The sequence below is a fragment of the Erpetoichthys calabaricus genome, chromosome 1 (assembly GCF_900747795.2).
Source record: "Erpetoichthys calabaricus chromosome 1, fErpCal1.3, whole genome shotgun sequence".
In the NCBI taxonomy this organism is placed as follows: domain Eukaryota; kingdom Metazoa; phylum Chordata; class Cladistia; order Polypteriformes; family Polypteridae; genus Erpetoichthys; species Erpetoichthys calabaricus.
The window spans coordinates 144,928,267-144,946,399 of NC_041394.2; the positions used below are offsets into that span (position 1 = coordinate 144,928,267).

The 18,133-nt window shown below is 35.7% G+C and overlaps 1 protein-coding gene across 7 annotated transcripts in view; it reads right to left on the reverse strand.

Annotated features, from left to right (window-relative positions):
• grip1 (glutamate receptor interacting protein 1) overlaps window positions 1-18,133 on the reverse strand; it is a 550,412-nt gene that overhangs the window by 126,014 nt on the left and 406,265 nt on the right. For 6 of the 7 annotated variants that reach the window (XM_051923366.1, XM_051923388.1, XM_028806922.2 and 3 more), the window contains exon 2: window positions 16,132-16,212. The exons of the other annotated variant lie outside the window; for it this stretch is intronic. In XM_051923366.1, coding sequence (XP_051779326.1) covers window positions 16,132-16,212 — 81 coding nt within the window. The remainder of the gene's footprint in view (window positions 1-16,131; window positions 16,213-18,133) is intronic. 7 annotated transcript variants of the gene reach the window in all.

Here is an 18,133-nt window from a genome sequence, read left to right on the forward strand (position 1 = left end):
ATCCTGTCAGTATTCGGCCTTTTAAGCAATTATGATAATATTAACGGCACTTTCTAAATAAAGACAACTACTACTACTAATAGTTATGTTTGTCCTCAATTTGGAAATGTGAAATCTAATAAATAGCTGACTGGCCCCGTCTGAGTGAATGTGGGTATGTGCTTGAGTGGTCCCTATGAAGGACTGGTGCCCAGATAAATAAAATATGCTTTCATGCTTTACAGTGCATAGCATGTGTACATTTAATTTAATCTATTCCAACTGATTCAGTGTTAAATAATAAATTCTATATTTTTCCATGTCAAAGTTATTTCTCAATCAAGGTGCATATTAATTTCCACATGAAATTATGAGTGTAATTAGAGTGAAGCAAAAAAAAAAAAAAGCTTCTGGCTTTAACCAAACAAAACCAAGTATATATTTTGTTGGACATTGTTGGGTCCGCTGTGTCTGTAAAAAGCAGCGAGTTTGCTGCCATTGGAGCACATTGCTTTTTATCTGTGGCTTGCCCCAACAACTCTGACATCTACTTTTTTTTCCAAATGGAAACTGGTGAAGGCTCTGTGGTAATTACTCCAAATATGTAAAAAAAAGCATCTAAATGTCATTCTCATTGATTTTAAACATGGCTTTTCTTAACTGAAATCATGAACTGTGAAACACATGGGATGTGATCATTATGGCAGGGGTTATTTATTGTCTATTGCATTCTGTGTTACTGCATTCTACATAACCTATGGAGCGAGATTAATGCAGAGGAGTGGTGTGGAGCATGTTAGTCAAGTGTGCAACTAAGAGTAACACTGTACTTTTAACATGTTACAATAAATCTGAATTGCTAATACTATATTATTTTTTTAGATTGTTAAGACTTTTGAAAGAGCCAAAGACATCTACATATTAATACTAGGTTCACAACTCAGTGTAGTGTCATGCATTTGAACAAGGAAGGTGAAATGATTTCCAGATTAACTATCTGTTACAACAGCACCATATATAGCCCTAATACATGAATGGAGGTTTTGCATTCATTCCTTGATTGTAATGAACATGGCTGTAGTTGTGTGTCCAATCTCCCATCCATTTTATAGCCAACTATCCAGTTCAGGATCCTTATCCCGGTTGCACCAGGTGTGAGGCAGGCAGTGTTGGAACAAAATGCCCAATTCAGTATATTTATTCAGAGATAAATTTTATTTAGTTAGTTTTGCAATGTGTTTTTTTTTTTTTACAATGTTTTAAAATGTGTCAAACATGGTACAAGCGAAAACGTCATACATTTGGATTGTATGGGAGTGAATGGGATGTAGTCTCCTGTTAACAGTAATTATTGCTGTCCAATTCAGTGGAAAATTTGGTATCAAAGGCACAAGCAATAAGCAAAGTCTGATTACTTAACTGGAGCAGCTTGAAAATAGAACAAAAGCTGTTACATATAAACTTTGGAATAATATTAAATCAAATTTGTTAACATTAATAATAATAAATTTTTCTCACAAAGGTAGCCATAAAGTTGTGACAAATCTTAAAAAAGGATGGAAAGATTAGGAAAATTTAAGCATCAGGACTATGTGATATTTCATATTTGACTTGCCCATTGAACAAAACGCTTCTGTACGTGTTAACTAGTTAATGTCTCCTCCAAACATTGATACAGTCTTACAATAGCATATAATCACAAGCCTGACCTGAAAAAAGAAATTAAAAGATGCACAGAAATGAAAGCTTGCTATGGAAGGAGACTAGCAGTAAGGTAATGTGCACAACAGCAGGTCTCCTTTTAAAATGGTTGAATCTCACAAGAATGTTTAGCTTTTTCTCATCCTAAAATGACATGTTTCTGCTATACAGTAATCCCTCCTCCATCGCGGGGGTTGCGTTCCAGAGCCACCCGCGAAATAAGAAAATCCGCGAAGTAGAAACCATATGTTTATATGGTTATTTTTATATTGTCATGCTTGGGTCACAGATTTGCGCAGAAACACAGGAGGTTGTAGAGAGACAGGAACGTTATTCAAACACTGCAAACAAACATTTGTCTCTTTTTCAAAAGTTTAAACTGTGCTCCATAACAAGACAGAGATGACAGTTCCGTCTCACAATTAAAAGAATGCAAACATATCTACCTCTTCAAAGGAGTGCGTGTCAGGAGCAGTGACTGTCACAGAGATAGCCCTATTGATTTGTTTGCATTTCTCTCTGTTTGGCTTTTAAGTATGCGAAGCACCGCGGCACAAAGCTGTTGAAAGCGGCAGCTCACACCCCCTCCGTCAGGAGCAGATAAAGAGAGAGAGAGAGACAGAGTTTGTTTTTCAAGCACAAATCAATACGTGCCCTTCAAGCTTTTAAGTATGCGAAGCACTGTGCAGCATGTCCTTTCAGAAAGCAGCTGCACAAAAGATAGCAACTTGAAGATAATCTTTCAGCATTTTTAGACGAGCGTCCGTATCGTCTAGGTGTGCGAACAGCCCCCTTGCTCACACCCCCTACGTCAGGATCACAGAAAGTCAGCGCAAGAGAGAGAGAGAGAAAGTAAGCTGGGTAGCTTCTCAGCCATCTGCCAATAGCGTCCCTTGTATGAAATCAACTGGGCAAACCAACTGAGGAAGCATGTACCAGAAATTAAAAGACCCATTGTCCGCAGAAACCCGCGAAGCAGCGAAAAATCCGCGATATATATTTAAATATGCTTACATATAAAATCCGCGATGGAGTGAAGCCGCGAAAGGCGAAGCGCGATATAGCGAGGGATTACTGTATAACCATATGTGTGCAATCTCAAGAAACATATCAATACTTAATAAAAGTCTTGGTTTGAATACAGTCATACAGTATTCAGTAAGTTTTAAGGCTTTTGTTTTCATGTGTGGACTAATTATCTTAAAGGTCATTTTTAACTATAAGAATGGGCATGATATTTAAAAAAAAAAATACAAAAATTTCTTCACTATACAACACAACTGTGGCAAATTAATATATTTCATAATTTAACAAATTATGTCAACTTGATAAAAATCAAACTTATCCATTAAGGTTTTTTTTTTTTTTTGGAAGAAACAAAACATCATAATTTATTGATACGTGATGTGATAAAGACAGCAAAAAAAGTGCTGCAACATTACCAGTGATCATATGTAGGCAGTGTCTGCACTAATATTTATCCCATCGGAACAATGAATATACAGATTCCAAATTCCCAAAAAATGACCAGTCAATAGGCTTTCTAATGGAATGATAACAATGATTAACAGTTCTTATTTATTAGAACAATTTGTATATGAAACATTTCCTTTGTTTCATAGAAAAAAAACATTATATTAGAAATAGCCGAGCAAAGCATATCACCTTCTTATAAAGGTTCGTTCCAAGGTCGTATGTGTGCATGCACAATCCTTGATGTAACGCTCAAAAACCTTGTAACAGTTGATTTTTCTAAAACCTTTTTCCTACCAGAAAATAATTCAGTTCTCCTGTATGAATGTGCTGAATGAGATATAGCATCTTGCACAATGGTGATTAGTAGTAAAATAATCACTATATTTTAATACATATACACTTCAGTCAGCATAATGCCAGCAGGAATTTCTGTTGTGTCTACTGCTTAGTACATGCAGCCAGCAAAAATGACTGCTACTTGCACAAAATACACTTAACATGTATGTACAGTATGTTGTTCCACAGCATGTGGAAAATACAATACATATTTTATATTCTAGGGAAGTCCAACTCTGATCCTGGAGGGCTAGAGTAGTTGCAAGTTTTGATTCAAATCCTTTTTTCTTAGGTAGTGATCAGTTTTTGCTGCTAATTAATTTTTGCATTAACTGTAATGGACTTGCTATTTATGATTCAGACCCCTTAATTGTTTCAGTTTTCATTAATTAGCAGTCAAACAATAATGAGATACAAAACTACCCAATACATGACCAGCTAACTTGTGTCCATCCTACAAAATATGAATATAACAAAAGGTGAAGGTCACAGTAATGTTGGTCTGTTCAGGTCCACAAAATATAGAAATGGCACTCTTACAGAAAAGAAAATCAACACTTTTGGAAATGTCTGTTGTAGAAGAATTAGAACACCAACAAGAGATGGAATGAAATAACTAGGTTATTTAACAGCAAGAATCTGCCTCTAATTAAGAAACCAGTTGGAATCTGAGGCCCCAACTCAGTTTGTCATCTTTTGGCTCACTTCACACCTGACTTTTGTTTGGCTGCCATTTAAAAGAAATAGAAGCAATTCAAAAGTTTAAATTATGACAAACTAGGCAATTAAAATGAATGGAAATAAAGTCAACTAACATCAGAAACTGGTCACCGATGAAGACAGCAGCAACTGACATAAATGAATACATGTGTTCTGCCACATTTGAAAAGAATGGTCAGGCCATTAAGGCAAAAACAAGAAATGGATAGTCAGGAAGAGCAGGTGAAGGATAAAACCAAGTTGACTATACTAAAGAAAATATGTTTAAGACACTAAGCAAACTATGTGTCAAAGTCCTTAACAAAAGTCAAGCCCTAAGTCAGAATGAACACTGTTTCAAAATCCAGACAATTAAAAAACTTAAAGTCCACAGTCTAAATATTTAAAGAAAAACCAAAAAGCCCTAAGAATTTACATTTTACCTGCAATCTTGGACAAAAAAGGAAGTGTACAATGCCAATATTTATACTGTTGAAATAAAGATGTCACATTTCACGCACTTCTGGTTGTCTATGGGAGCAACCAGGGTATTAACCCTAAAAAAATATTTTCTAATGGTGATTATTAAAGGGGCTGTAAGAAATAACGTATAAAAAGTTAAAAAACACAAAACATGACAAAGCAAAAATAGAAGAAAAAAAGAATGATGGAATTAAATAATCCATATCGTAAAAACCTTGAATGAATAAGAAAAATGTTCATACTTGCACATTTAAGCTTGAAATAAAATTTTAAAAATTGCAAAATCATAACCCTACCATAACCATAAAAGATGCTGAACTATTCTAGAACACACCTACGCATACACAAGTGCACTTTCTGCAAAGGGCTAGCTAACAATCAGTAAATTTGTGTGGTTTTATTATAAGTAATGTGCTTTAGGATTGCATTCATCATCACATCTAACTTCAGAACCACTTAGTTCATGCACAGTGTCACAGGAGACAGAACCTCTTGATAGAATAACATGCAAAGGGGGTTTAAAAAACCTCATTGCAGGGCATTTTCATATACATATACCAACACAAATGTAGAAACTCCAACTAAATTACACAAACATAAATAATTTACCCTGTGTAACTAAGGATATGTGTATGAGTGAGTCCTGTACTGTCCCAAGTTGGATCCTACCTTGCGTCCAGTCTTACTGAGACTACTGGTACAGCAGAATAGTGGTTAGTGCTACTGCCTCCAACGTCCTGCCTTTGAATAACACTTGTGGTTATTGCCTAGGCAAGGTTTGCAGGTCCTCCACATGACTGACTGTGAATTTTTCCCTAAAGACAAGCATGCTAAGTTAATTAATTATTCCAAAACTGGACTCATGTGAGGGGAATATCTGAGCAATACTGAGTTTGCAAAATTAGTAACCTTTAAAGGAGAGAATGTAAAAATTTCAGATCCTACACTAATATTAAATTAATATAGCCAATGCATTATAGCCAAACACCAATACAAATAATGTATTTGCTCTCATTCTCAAGGATCTAAATGCTGCATTTGATACATTAGATCATACACCTACTTACTTATAAACTTAGAAAATGGGTGAGCCTAATATAGCTCTAAATTGGTTTGAGTTTTATCTAATAAATGGAGGATTCTTCATAAATCTTGATAAGTGCACTGGGAACACTGAATATGGCATCCTGCAAGGATCAGTTCCAAGTCCACTTCATGCTTCACATGCTCCCTTTAGGCCACATCATCTCAAAAACACAATGAAAATAACCACATATGCACAGCTGATATGCAGCTTTATTTATCCATAGCCCCAGATGACCAAAAAAGCTCTAGACTGTCTGACAGACTGCATGAAGAGCAAAATGCAGTGGCTTACTTGTAATTAGTTAAATAAAAAGAAATTTGAACTACTTCTTGTCAGACACAGTGAAAATGTGTAGAAATTGTTTAAAAATTAGAAATAAGTAGAAAACGAGGTAAACAAATCCTGAGTTATTTTACATTTGGAATTTAATTTTAAACCTCATATTAATAACTTCTCCAAAACTACGTTTTTTTCCATTTAAGAATCATCTGTTCAGTCTTTTATATCTTTAGAGGATGCAAAAAATTTGACACATGCTTTTGCCTTTAGCCATTTACATTACTGCAATGCACTTCTAACTGCTATGCTAAAAAGAATCTTACTGGATTATAGCTGGTTCAGAATGCAGCTGCAAAAATCCTAACTAAAAAGAAGAAATTTGTCCATGTTACACTGGTATTAGCATCTTTACAAAGGATACCTGTGTCTTTAAGAATCAATTTTAAAGTCCTGCTAATTGTTGGCTTTGAATAATCTTGTTCCTTCATATGCCTTGGAATGTTTGTCCCTTTACATTCCCAATTGTAACCTTAAATCCTCAAATTCTGCTTTTTTACTATCCTATAAACAAAGCATAATAGTAGGTAAGATTGCTACTTATTACCATTTGTAAAAAAATATACTTTGTATTGGAAGGTGCTATATTAATTAACGTTGTTAATAAAATGCCTTTTTTTAACAAGAATCCCAGCTTTAGATATACTGATGAGCATTTGTTTCAAACTCTAGGAATATGTTTAAAGCGAGGTAGAGAAAAGAAGTGTACCTTGTGACCAATGTGCACTCCTGCTCATGAAAGATGCATGTAATTACTGTATATCCTTATGTGAAATTATCAAGGGGCAAAGTCAAAAATCATAGATCAGGCAAGGCTCAAAAGATATTTGATATTTCTTACTGGTCAAAACAAATTTGTAGGTGTAAAGGAGTGAAAATCATAATCCTAAAATTCACAGAAATTACTATTTTATCTCTTGACCATTTTTCTGAATGAAATTCAAAAATTACAGTATCCATAATGTTTCTCTTAAATAACACAGTGACACATAGTAAAGCCACTAATTTGTGCATATGCCACAAAATTCTCACAACAGGAAAACATCCTTTGAAACCATTCTGATACAAACATACATCACATCATCAAGAATGGGAAAAGAATATGATATAACGGATGGAGGCCAGCGCTATTACACCCAGCCGGGTTGCCTCTGAGGCACAAGAACAGTTGGAGAGGACTTCTGGAGGACGCTCTCTTCCCTGAACTGTTATCTGGCAGCCCAATAATACGAAAAAATAAAGTGTGAACCTAAATTACATTACATATACATCCAGTACTGCATTTATATACCACCTTTAAAAATGAGAGATAAGATTTTATTTAAAAGTTTCAAATTACATGTTTCACAATGCCTTGCCACATATCAGTATGTGGTACTGGTATTCATTGCCTTGATTTATACATACCGACATAGGTGCAGAAGAGTGGGAGGAAAGGGGATTTATGGTAGCCTTGCAGCAATACTAAAGAAAAGTAGCAAGGGTAAAAATTACATTCTCTCTTTTTACTTTCTCGTATACAAAGTACAGGGAAAGTATTGTAATTGTCCAGAGATCTGATGTTGAGATCTTGATGAATCTGGACGTTTTAGACCTCCCTGAGTCAGAAAATACCATTTTTAGAATTATGTCTCTGTGTGTATGTAAACACGATAACTTCAGTACGCTTTCACTTAGGTCAAACAAATTTTACATACAAGTATTAGGTACAAAATGTAGATTTCTATCAACTTTTGGGATATTTCCATTGATCGGAAGTGGTACTTTACCTTTTATTCATATAGCTGCAGAGTGCGATTTATTAAACTTTACTTTTATAATAATTGTTCACTATATTATTAATTTGAATTGACTTCTTGTTGATGGTTCTTTAAAGTACATAATATAAAAATATAATCATTGTCTTGCGGTTTACTCCTCAAATATCCATCCCCATTTCTGAGTATACGAGAAAGTCTAGGGGAGACCACTGCCTATTTTTTTCTCATTTCATGTTTCTGTTAGAAGATCCAATCAATGTCATATCACATAAATGCAAAATGTTTTCTTGGAGTGGCAATAAAACCAAAATAAGTACCTCTGTATTTAACTTGCCAGTCTGCTAGGTAGCTTACAGTGCTTACTGCCCTAATATAATAATAAAATTCTATGAAACAGAAGTATAATGATTATCCTAACCCATTATTCCAGCTTGCAGTATCTTTCCTAATTTCAAAGGATGCAACATAACCACCAAAGTAATGTAAAGGGTCAGTTTTTAAGCTAGATAGCTGCTACAAAGAAATTTTTAGTGTCAAGAACAAAGGTGAAGGTATAGCAGTGCTTTCCATCCATTTTTCTGTGGTGACACACTTTTTGTATCCCAAAAATTCCCAAGGCACACCATGATTGTACCAACCACAAAAGCGTTAAATCTATACACTTGCTAAATTGTTCAAAGGGTTGGAACTATCAGAGATACCAGCATAAAAAAAAAAAAGCAGATTGGAGGTTGGCGTTCGCAGACGCACCACTTACTGCTTCATCTCTCAACCTGCTCATACAGGCGGTCCTATAAGGCACAACTGGATAACTCTCATTGTGCATCAGTTGAAAAACACTTGTTTAGAGTATAATTAAAAAGTTGTTAATGGTAATGAACGATTGAGGATGGCATTTGCAGAGTTTTAACACAAGTTTTAATGTATGCTGTTTAATAGATGCTTATTTCAATTAAGTCAGTCTTTAGCAGTACAAGTCTAGAGTCATTTCGATCTTTTTATTTTACTTTGACATGTCTGTATCTCTGCGGTGGGTTGGCACCCTGCCCGGGATTGGTTCCCTGCCTTGTGCCCTGTGTTGGCTGGGATTGGCTCCAGCAGACCCCCGTGACCCTGTGTTCGGATTCAGCGGGTTGGAAAATGGATGGATGGATGTCTGTATCTCATATGACATACCAATTTGAGAATTAATACATTGGCCTCTTTGTCTTATTGCCTTCTTTTCATCTTGCCTTTCAAGTAGTATTTTGTTAAAACATAATGTTTCAGGTCATTGTTTAAGTTTAAACTTAGGTTTAAATTTTAAAAAAATTCTTTGCGCTGATTCTACATTAATTTTGTGATTCAGTGTATATTTACTTCATGATTTATGTATTTATTTTATGATTGCATGTTTTAATGTTAGATGTGATTAATGATGATTCTCATTCCTTATATAACCAGAACATGGTAACCAGACCAATACTGAATCCAACCAAAGCTTACTCAGACCTCCACACCTCCATGATAGTGAAAAAGGAGCCACATCATATACCCAACCAATAGTCACTACTATGTACAGCAAAGACACAGAATATTTGGTGAACCATGCACTGAAAAATTCATGTAAATATATGCTTACACAAATATGTGAATGAATATAATTTTGAGCAAGGGAAGAAAAAAAAAAACCCCTTGTGCCTTATTTGTAAGTGTTTGCCTGATGCAAAAAGAGCACTTAAACAGCCTAATTATCACACACTGAATTTTTAAACAAAATGCTAACCTGACATTTCAATCCTGATCTTGCAGGCATGTGTCAGAAAGTTCATTCAATCATGCCTGCTCATGCGTGCCCAAGTTTTTTTCCGCTGCATTCGGGCAATAATCAGAAACATTTAATCTGGCTGGCAGCCCACTATACCTGAGGCAACACTTTCTGTTCCTTGATGACCTACTTTTCTACACCAAGAAAAATGCCTGAGGCTTTGAAAGAGGAGAGAAGAGCAAATTGGTGTTTCAAAAATGAAGCTATAATTTGATAACCCTTCAGAAGGCACTAGTGGATTTTTATTTTTTTTAATTTTTTTTTTTATTAAATAACTTTTTCAAATTATTTCTTCGCCAAATGTCCTTTACAGAGGCGACATACAGTAGTCAAAATAAAAGCACTAACAGGAGTTTTGAACCTACATAAATAATATTTATTTTGACTTAAAAAATCAGGTTCCTCATACACTATACAGCTAGATAAGCATTTTATATAGCTATCTTAACATATTCCATATATTTACATTAATCCTTACATTTATTAGTGGCTTATGGTCAAGTTACCATCTGAACTGGCACTCACAGAAATATCTTGTAATGTCACAGCAGATCAAGCGTAGCTTGTCTTCAGGCCCGCTAAGAGTTTTCTGGTGAGGATGTACAGTTCCACAAAAGAACAATTTTCCAAGTTATTTCAAGTGAAAATAAGACCTTTTACTGCATTTTGGTAAAATATATTTTAACAATCCTTCACCAAGACAAATGCCTGTATGGACAGAATTGGTAAAAATAAAAAAAAAACATTTCTCTGTGCTGTATAAATGTGCCATATATACTTTACATCATTCACCACTGCAAAAATCAAAGAAAGTATAATACTGTGGCTGAAATTTAGGAAAAGCTCAAAACATATAAATGGTAAATGTTTAAACAATTTGACATCTGCCAATTTATGAGTATATTCCCTGATGGCTGAGGAATAGCATTTTGCAGTGCCTGGTCCAGACATGAGTTTCAAACCTGCAGGGCACTGTGGAAAATTAACGAGTTTATGCCCATATATTTTTGTTATTATCTATTTGTTGTATTTACCAGGTAATTCGCTGCATGGCACACTCGCTTAGACACCCACTCTCTCATAATGGAATGATTTAGAGGTGCCTATTATTCCAGCCTACGTGTTTCTAAACTGCCAGAAGAAAACCGAGTACCTGAAGCATGTTGGCAATGACATGAAAGAAATATACAAACCTTACAATGACAGTAAACCATTCAGTTCTATTAAAATAGTTTCTTTGAAAAAAAAAATAAATGAAGGAAAACTGCTAAATGAGTAACATTACATAAAACTAACATAACCAAATGGAGCCCCATGGGGTACAGAATCTATTTCAGCAGTACTGGACCTAAGGCAGTAAATAGCATTTGTAATAAATACTAGTCCATCATAGGAATTTCCCCCACACACACTCATACCCACACCGAATCAATGTGGAACTGTGAAATTAACTTATGGGATGTGAGATGAGAATAGGGCATTATGACGGCAATCCACAATGAGAAAGAGAGGATATTCAAACTCCACACATATAGCGCACAGGCTAAGATTCATTGCCCAGGCTACAGAGCTCCAAGGATTCTGTTCTAATCACAATGGTTAAAAAAAGTCAGGTATTAAATAATACACTATTCCACTACATGGGTTATTGCAGGGTATTGTTGCAAGTTTAATATTTTTAAAATAGTAAGCATTATAAGTCACTTTAGCAATACACCGCAGTGTACTATTCCCTTTTTATTTGAGTAAAGATTAGGTAGAAATTGTAAGTCTTAAAGCAAAAATGTTTCACGCTGTAACACCTAGTAACACTCAATTTATCTCACATCTTTTTAAATAGTGGAACAGGGTTTAAAAATAAATTTCGCAGACTCCCGGAAAAACAACTCTTCCCTAACTCTTTCATCAATTTCATCTACAGAGTGAGATAGCCCTGCATCCACTAATCCTAACCCCTATTCAAAGAACTATCCATCACTATCATCTACCAAACCAATACTAATGACCCTGTCCAAATGAATTCAGCTGATTATATATTCTTTATAGGCACCACTTAATGGTGTCTATGCTTCACCAACCACTGTAACATGCACGTACCTCACTGTAAGTACAGCACAATAAGTGTGCATCACATCATGGAGAATCAACTCTCACACCTTGTTTCATACTACCACAAGAAAACTGGACACCTACCCTTTAGCAATGTTAAATATTCAACTACCTATGGTATGATCTTATATATTCTTGACTGCTGCCTTAACAACGCCATCAAGAAGAGAGCAGGCATGTGGTACAAACCACATCTCCTGGACCAAAACCTGAACCATCCGCACACTCCTTCCTCCATGCTCCCACATTCCATAGCCACATATAATGCTGCTGCACAAGCATTAGATACACTTTTAAAACGAAACTAAAACAAGCCTACTAAGTATCATCTCTTGTAAATAGCACAACTGGAAAACCTCCAGAGGAAATAATACAACAAAACTGTAAAGTGCTTCCTCACAGTATTATATAAAATTAGAATACATAATCATACCTTTTACTTGCACTGGGATGACAACCACCTGGATACAAAATTAAACTACACAATACTTTAGTTATGTCATTAAGTTCTTTATTAATAATTAAACAATGGAAGAGTAAAACATGCTTGCTTTTAAGTACTGAAAGATGTGATATTTTGGAAGCTGGTAATTCTGTCAGTAGACAGCAAATCTTTATCATTATCATCATTTACGCTTTTCCTGATGAGAGAACCAACATGCTGAACCTTTCTAACCAGGCCCTTTACTTTTCCTAGTGGGCTGTGCCAGGTCTCCTGTACCTACTGGTGACTGGAGCTGTACCAGTCATATATTTTGTCAAAACAAAGTGGAAATACCTTTGTCAAAAGTCAGAAAAATATGTAGGTCTTTTAAAGGCAGAAAATTCAAAGTAGCAAAGTTGTTGGCTCATTCTATTTTTGGAAGAGCCACGCTCCAAACTAACTGTGCTAATGCTTTGCACTTTTTCTTCTATCAAAAAGACAGAAACGTCTTGTAAGTAGTAATAAAACTTTCGTTATTTTTATTATTTCATATAGTCTAATGTGTTCGAGGGGAGAGAGGTGTGAGGCTCCTCCAAAGTGTTTCCAAAGCGCAATCATATATTTTATCAAAACAAAGCAGAAACACACAAAAGTCAGAAAAATATGTAGGTCTTTTAAATGCAAAAAATTCAAAGTGGCACATCATGATTGAAACCACTGGCTCGTTCTGTTTTTTGAAGTTGTACTGAAGGCTCTCTCAATTGGCTGTGCTGTTGCTTTGCACTCTTTATTCTATCAAAAAGATAGAAATGTTTTGTAAATAGTAATACATCTTTTCATTATTATTTCATAGAGTCTCCTCTGTTTTGGGCATCAGGCTCAGGTTTTCTCACTCGCCACGTGGCTAATTATTATGCATGAATAGGGCACGTGCCTCCTGTTACGTATGTTGAAGTGGAACTCAAGATCAACCTGCACATTTGGCTACAAGCACACATAACTTGTCCCACATAGTCTGTAACGTAAATAATCAACATTACATACCCGGAGTGCTGTCCCATCAATGTTGGCTGTAACAGCTCCAAAGGACGTTGACTGGCCTCGCTGAGCATTACGGGGCGCAGGTATTTAAAAAAATAAATAATTCGATGAACAAGGGGGAATGCAGACGCTGCAAATTTGCTGCAAATAACGCTTTGGCAAAAAACTATTACCCACATATTACCAAGTACTTAGCCTAGTACCACTGAACGTGATTGTCACTTCTGCCAGTTGTAATGATTTTAAATTGTAAAGTATTAAACTATGGCTGAATCACCAAAAATGTATGTGTTCTCTTTGATACTGATGCAAGTATTAATTTTCATTTCTCTAAACTTGTGAACCTGTTTTTACTAATTTTAAAAATACTGCAAAATTAGGGAGGCTTCCTAATTTGAAGGTCAAATCAAGCTGAATTCAGTACCGTTAAGACTCTACTGCTAAATTTAAGTAAAGCAGTAAGGAAAATTATTGCAACAAAAAATAACTCCAGCCCTTTCAATACTACAGTGGCTCATTACGTCCAAAATTATTTGGACAGTAACATGGGGAGGAGGGAACTGCTCCCATCTGGCTATGGAAAAGCTTGTCAGTCAGATGTCCAAATATTTTTAAGCCCCTGAAATTGGGGGGTGGAGGTGGGGGCTATGCAGAAAAATGGCTGTCCTTCCTAAACGGCTCATACAATATTTTTGGTAAACCCCTTAAATTAAAGCTGAAAGTCTACTCATCAATCACATAATGATTGTTTAATTTCCAATCCACTGTGGAGGCATACGGAGCCAAAATTATGAAAATTGTGTCACTGACCGAAATGCTTATGGACCTACAGTATATCTACTGCCTTAGATGTACCATCCTTCCAAATATCAGCTTTTTAGGTAAATGGAAAGAGTGAGTGAGTCAGCATTACATTATATACATACTAATCAGTAACAGCATTAAAACCACTTGCTAAATATTGTGTAGGTCCCCCTCATGCTACCAAAACAGCTGTGACCATTTGAGGCATAGACTCAAGAACTCTGAAGGTGTTCTGTGGTATATGGCACGCACACATTAGCAAAAGATTCTTTAAGTCCTGTAAGTTGCAAGGTAGGGCCCTTCATGGTTCAGACTTGTTTCACATCCCTTAGATGCTCAAACTGAGATCTGGGGAATCTGGAGGCCAAGTCAACAAATTGAACTTTTTATTATGATCCTCAAACCATTCCTGAGCAATTTGTGAAATATGGCTGGGCACAATATCCTGCTGAAACAAGCCTCTGAAATACGGGAATATCGCTGAATTGAAGGGTGCTCGTGGTCTGTAAGAATCTTTATGTAGGTGGTATATGTCAAAGTAACATCCACATGAAGACTAGGAATCAAGGTTTCCCATCACAAAATTTCCAAGAACATGAAACTGCCTCTACCAATATGTCTTCTTACCAGATTGCATCCTACTACCATATCTCCCCTAGGTAAATGACACACAAGCACTAACCCACCCACCTGATCTAAAAGAAAACAGGACTTATCTGATTAGGCCAACTTCTTCCACTGCTCCATGGTCCAAGTTCAGACACTCGCATGCTCACTGTATACGCTTTCAGCAGTGGACAGAGGTTAATGTTGGCACTCTTAACTGATCTGCAGCTCCACAGTAAGTTGTAATACACTGTGTATTCTGACATTTCTGTTATGGCCAGCATTAACTTTTTCAGCATGAGTGCTACAGGAGCTCTTCTGTGGGACTGGATCAGACATGCTACCTGCCATTCCCCAAGTGCATCAATGAGCCTTGGGCACCCATGACATTGTCAGTGGTTCAATGATTGTCCTTCCTTAGACCACTTTTGGTAAGAATTAAACTACTCCAAACAGGGAACACTCCACAAGACCTGCCATTTTGGAGATGTTCTAAACCAGTGGACTAGCCATCATAATTTGGCCCAAATCAAAGTTGTTCAGATCCTTGTGCTTGCCCATTTTCCCCCACTTCCAACACATCACCTTAAACAACTGATTGTTCACTTCCTAATATATCCCACCTCTTGAAAGTGCCATTATTTTTATAAAAAAAAAAACAACAACAACAATGCAACCTCTCTCAGTGATTATTTCGTTTGTCACAATATTTGTAAGCTATACAGATTTTAAGGCATATATTATTACTATAAAACTACTTTCAGTTAACTTTTTAAAATAGACAAAATTTCTGGTCTACAGATTCTATTTTATGACTTTGTCAATGTTTTTTTTTCCCCAACTATATATATATATATATATATATATATATATATATATATACACACACATTCCACCTCTAAAATAAAAAGTGTTACTTTTCTGCTGTTGTATGTTACTAACTCTGACTTCCTCTTGCTGCTTTTCCCTGTTTCCAACTAGAGGGAACACTGCATCTAAATGACCCAGATGCCTTATCCAAGAGATGTACGCACCACTAACATACAAAAGACTCCTAAGTTACTTCTGTGCTCTGATTCTATCAAACCAAAAGTTATTAAATATAGATAATACAATTATTTGCGTTAAATGAACATTACATTAGTTGAACAGATGGTATACATGAAAGTATCCATTTGGGGAATTAAATGGCCAACAGAAAAATGATTGGTACCAAAATGTGATGAAATGCCAATACAATCTAATTCAATAACACTAAGTAATGTGAAAAATGTCAATTAACAGAGCTTACTGGCTGTTTAATAGCTGGAATAGTGAACTTTTTTTTAAACTGTATTTGCTGCTGTAATATAACTTTCACATCTTTGTGATTTCAGTTAGTTTTAAGGGACCCCTGTACAGCAATTACTATTTATGATATATTGTGCTGCATACTAGATAAATGTTCATTCATCAAGAGTCTAGCTACACAGGGAGACTATACCTGGGATGCTTTGCCTCCTAATGGCCAGAGTTCCATCTGATGGCTTTGATGGGTTGGATGGTTTGGTATATGGTCCCTCATCTGAAAGCAAACAAAGAAAGGAATAATGAGAGATGACTTAACAGAACAAGATGAGGTAATGGTTGCTCATTTTTACTATTCAGGAACAAACAGGATATATTATTATCATCAGTATGGGTCCAAGTTGTGGAACTGATGACCAAACAACTACAAAACAGGAGAAGTTATAATGTTTATATAACATGAGGATAGTCAGAATCTGTTATGTCATAGTCGTTGAACAATGAGAGTACGGAGAATAACACAAAAGTCAATTGCTCAACTAGAAGCCCAATTGGTTTCAGACTTTTTGCTTTTTATGACAAAACTCAAATATTTGTTCCAGACCATATTGATTACCTCATAATTCTCTCAGTCACTATAAGAAAAAGGTCTAATACAAATTAAAAACACAAATTCTTGAATAAAAGGCCTCAGTCACATGATATGGTCTAAAATCACCTAGCCTCTGAAAACCCTCTTTTAACATGACATAAAACACTTTGTTTAGTCAGTCACAAGCACAGCCAGTTAATGTGATTCCACTGTCATGCCTTAAAGGAGCAAAATGTTTATTGCAGTCACCTTAACATAATCTATGAACTGGTCTTGTTATTGAGTAACAGGCAGTTTGTAGGCCACAGTAAAAAGACTGTTTATCAGTTATGCTCTACTCCTTATCACATGTATGAAACAAGATAATTGAAAACATCTTTCATAATGACTATGCTATGCCTTTAGTAGTAATGGACGTTACTGCTTACTACATTTCTCAAGTTCATATAGTCATGTATGACCATGCAGTCAGAATACAGCCAGTTTAAGTGACTAGTTTAAAGTCAAACATAACACAAATGCAGAAAATGTGTCAAAATGGTGTTTTTGTCTGAACATATAGATGTGTAGCTCAGGGTCCACCACCAGATTCACCACAAATACTTTTATGCAGTGCATTTGTTTTAAATAAGTATAACACAAAACTGTCAAAATCTCAATGGAGGCTACATCAAAAAGTAGGCCTACCTAGAGGTCACAGAATTCTTCTCATGTCAAATGTATTTTGCTACAGTGTTGAGCTTGTCTTTTTATATTAGTTTATCACTCCACATACATTCTCAATTTTCCTGATGGCGATAAAAGAAAATAAACTTAATACATAAGCTGTCCAAATCTATAAAGAACATATTGTTCAAAAGTTATATAAACTACAAAACTGCAGTATGTTTTTCAATTATTAAACTGAAGCTGGACTCTCAAGTCAAAGTAGTCTTTTAAATCTGAAATGTGTTAAGTGTTGTAACACAAAAATCTAAATATATTCTTTCTAGCAATGACTTTTGTTCATAAAGAATTTAAACAATGCTGGAATTCTTAATTTAAAAGTAAGGCAGAAACGTAGGTTATCTGCATGCATTTGAGGGAACATGTTTAAAATTGGACAGCGTGGTGATGAAGTAATAATTACTACTACCTCATAATCCAGAATCCATGGTTCATACAAAAGAAGCAGTGCTCCCCCAGCTACGGTATATGGTCTTCAATATGTCTTACAGTATGTGCCATTCAGGATCATATAGTCCTTATTGGGTATGAGCAAAATTAAACTGGCATCAGTCCTTATTCAGTATCTTCATATTAGAATGTAATCTTTTGCACTCCTGTTTGCCTTTTACCTGTCTTTGTAAAGCAAAACAAAGTTTCGGTCTACAGCAGCCGAATGCTTTCTTCTATTAATTCCCATTGCTAGAAATACTTGGCCTCACCCCCACTTAACACTACAGCATAAAACAGGAAGCCACCGATGAGGACAGACCCCGTCACTCACACAACATGAAAATACTTCTGCAGTGCGGCACTCAACTAATTCATTTAAATCATGTTGGCTAAATTCAGCTGGCAGCTTTGCTGACACAGAACCTAAGCTTTGTCTCGCTCTCTGAGA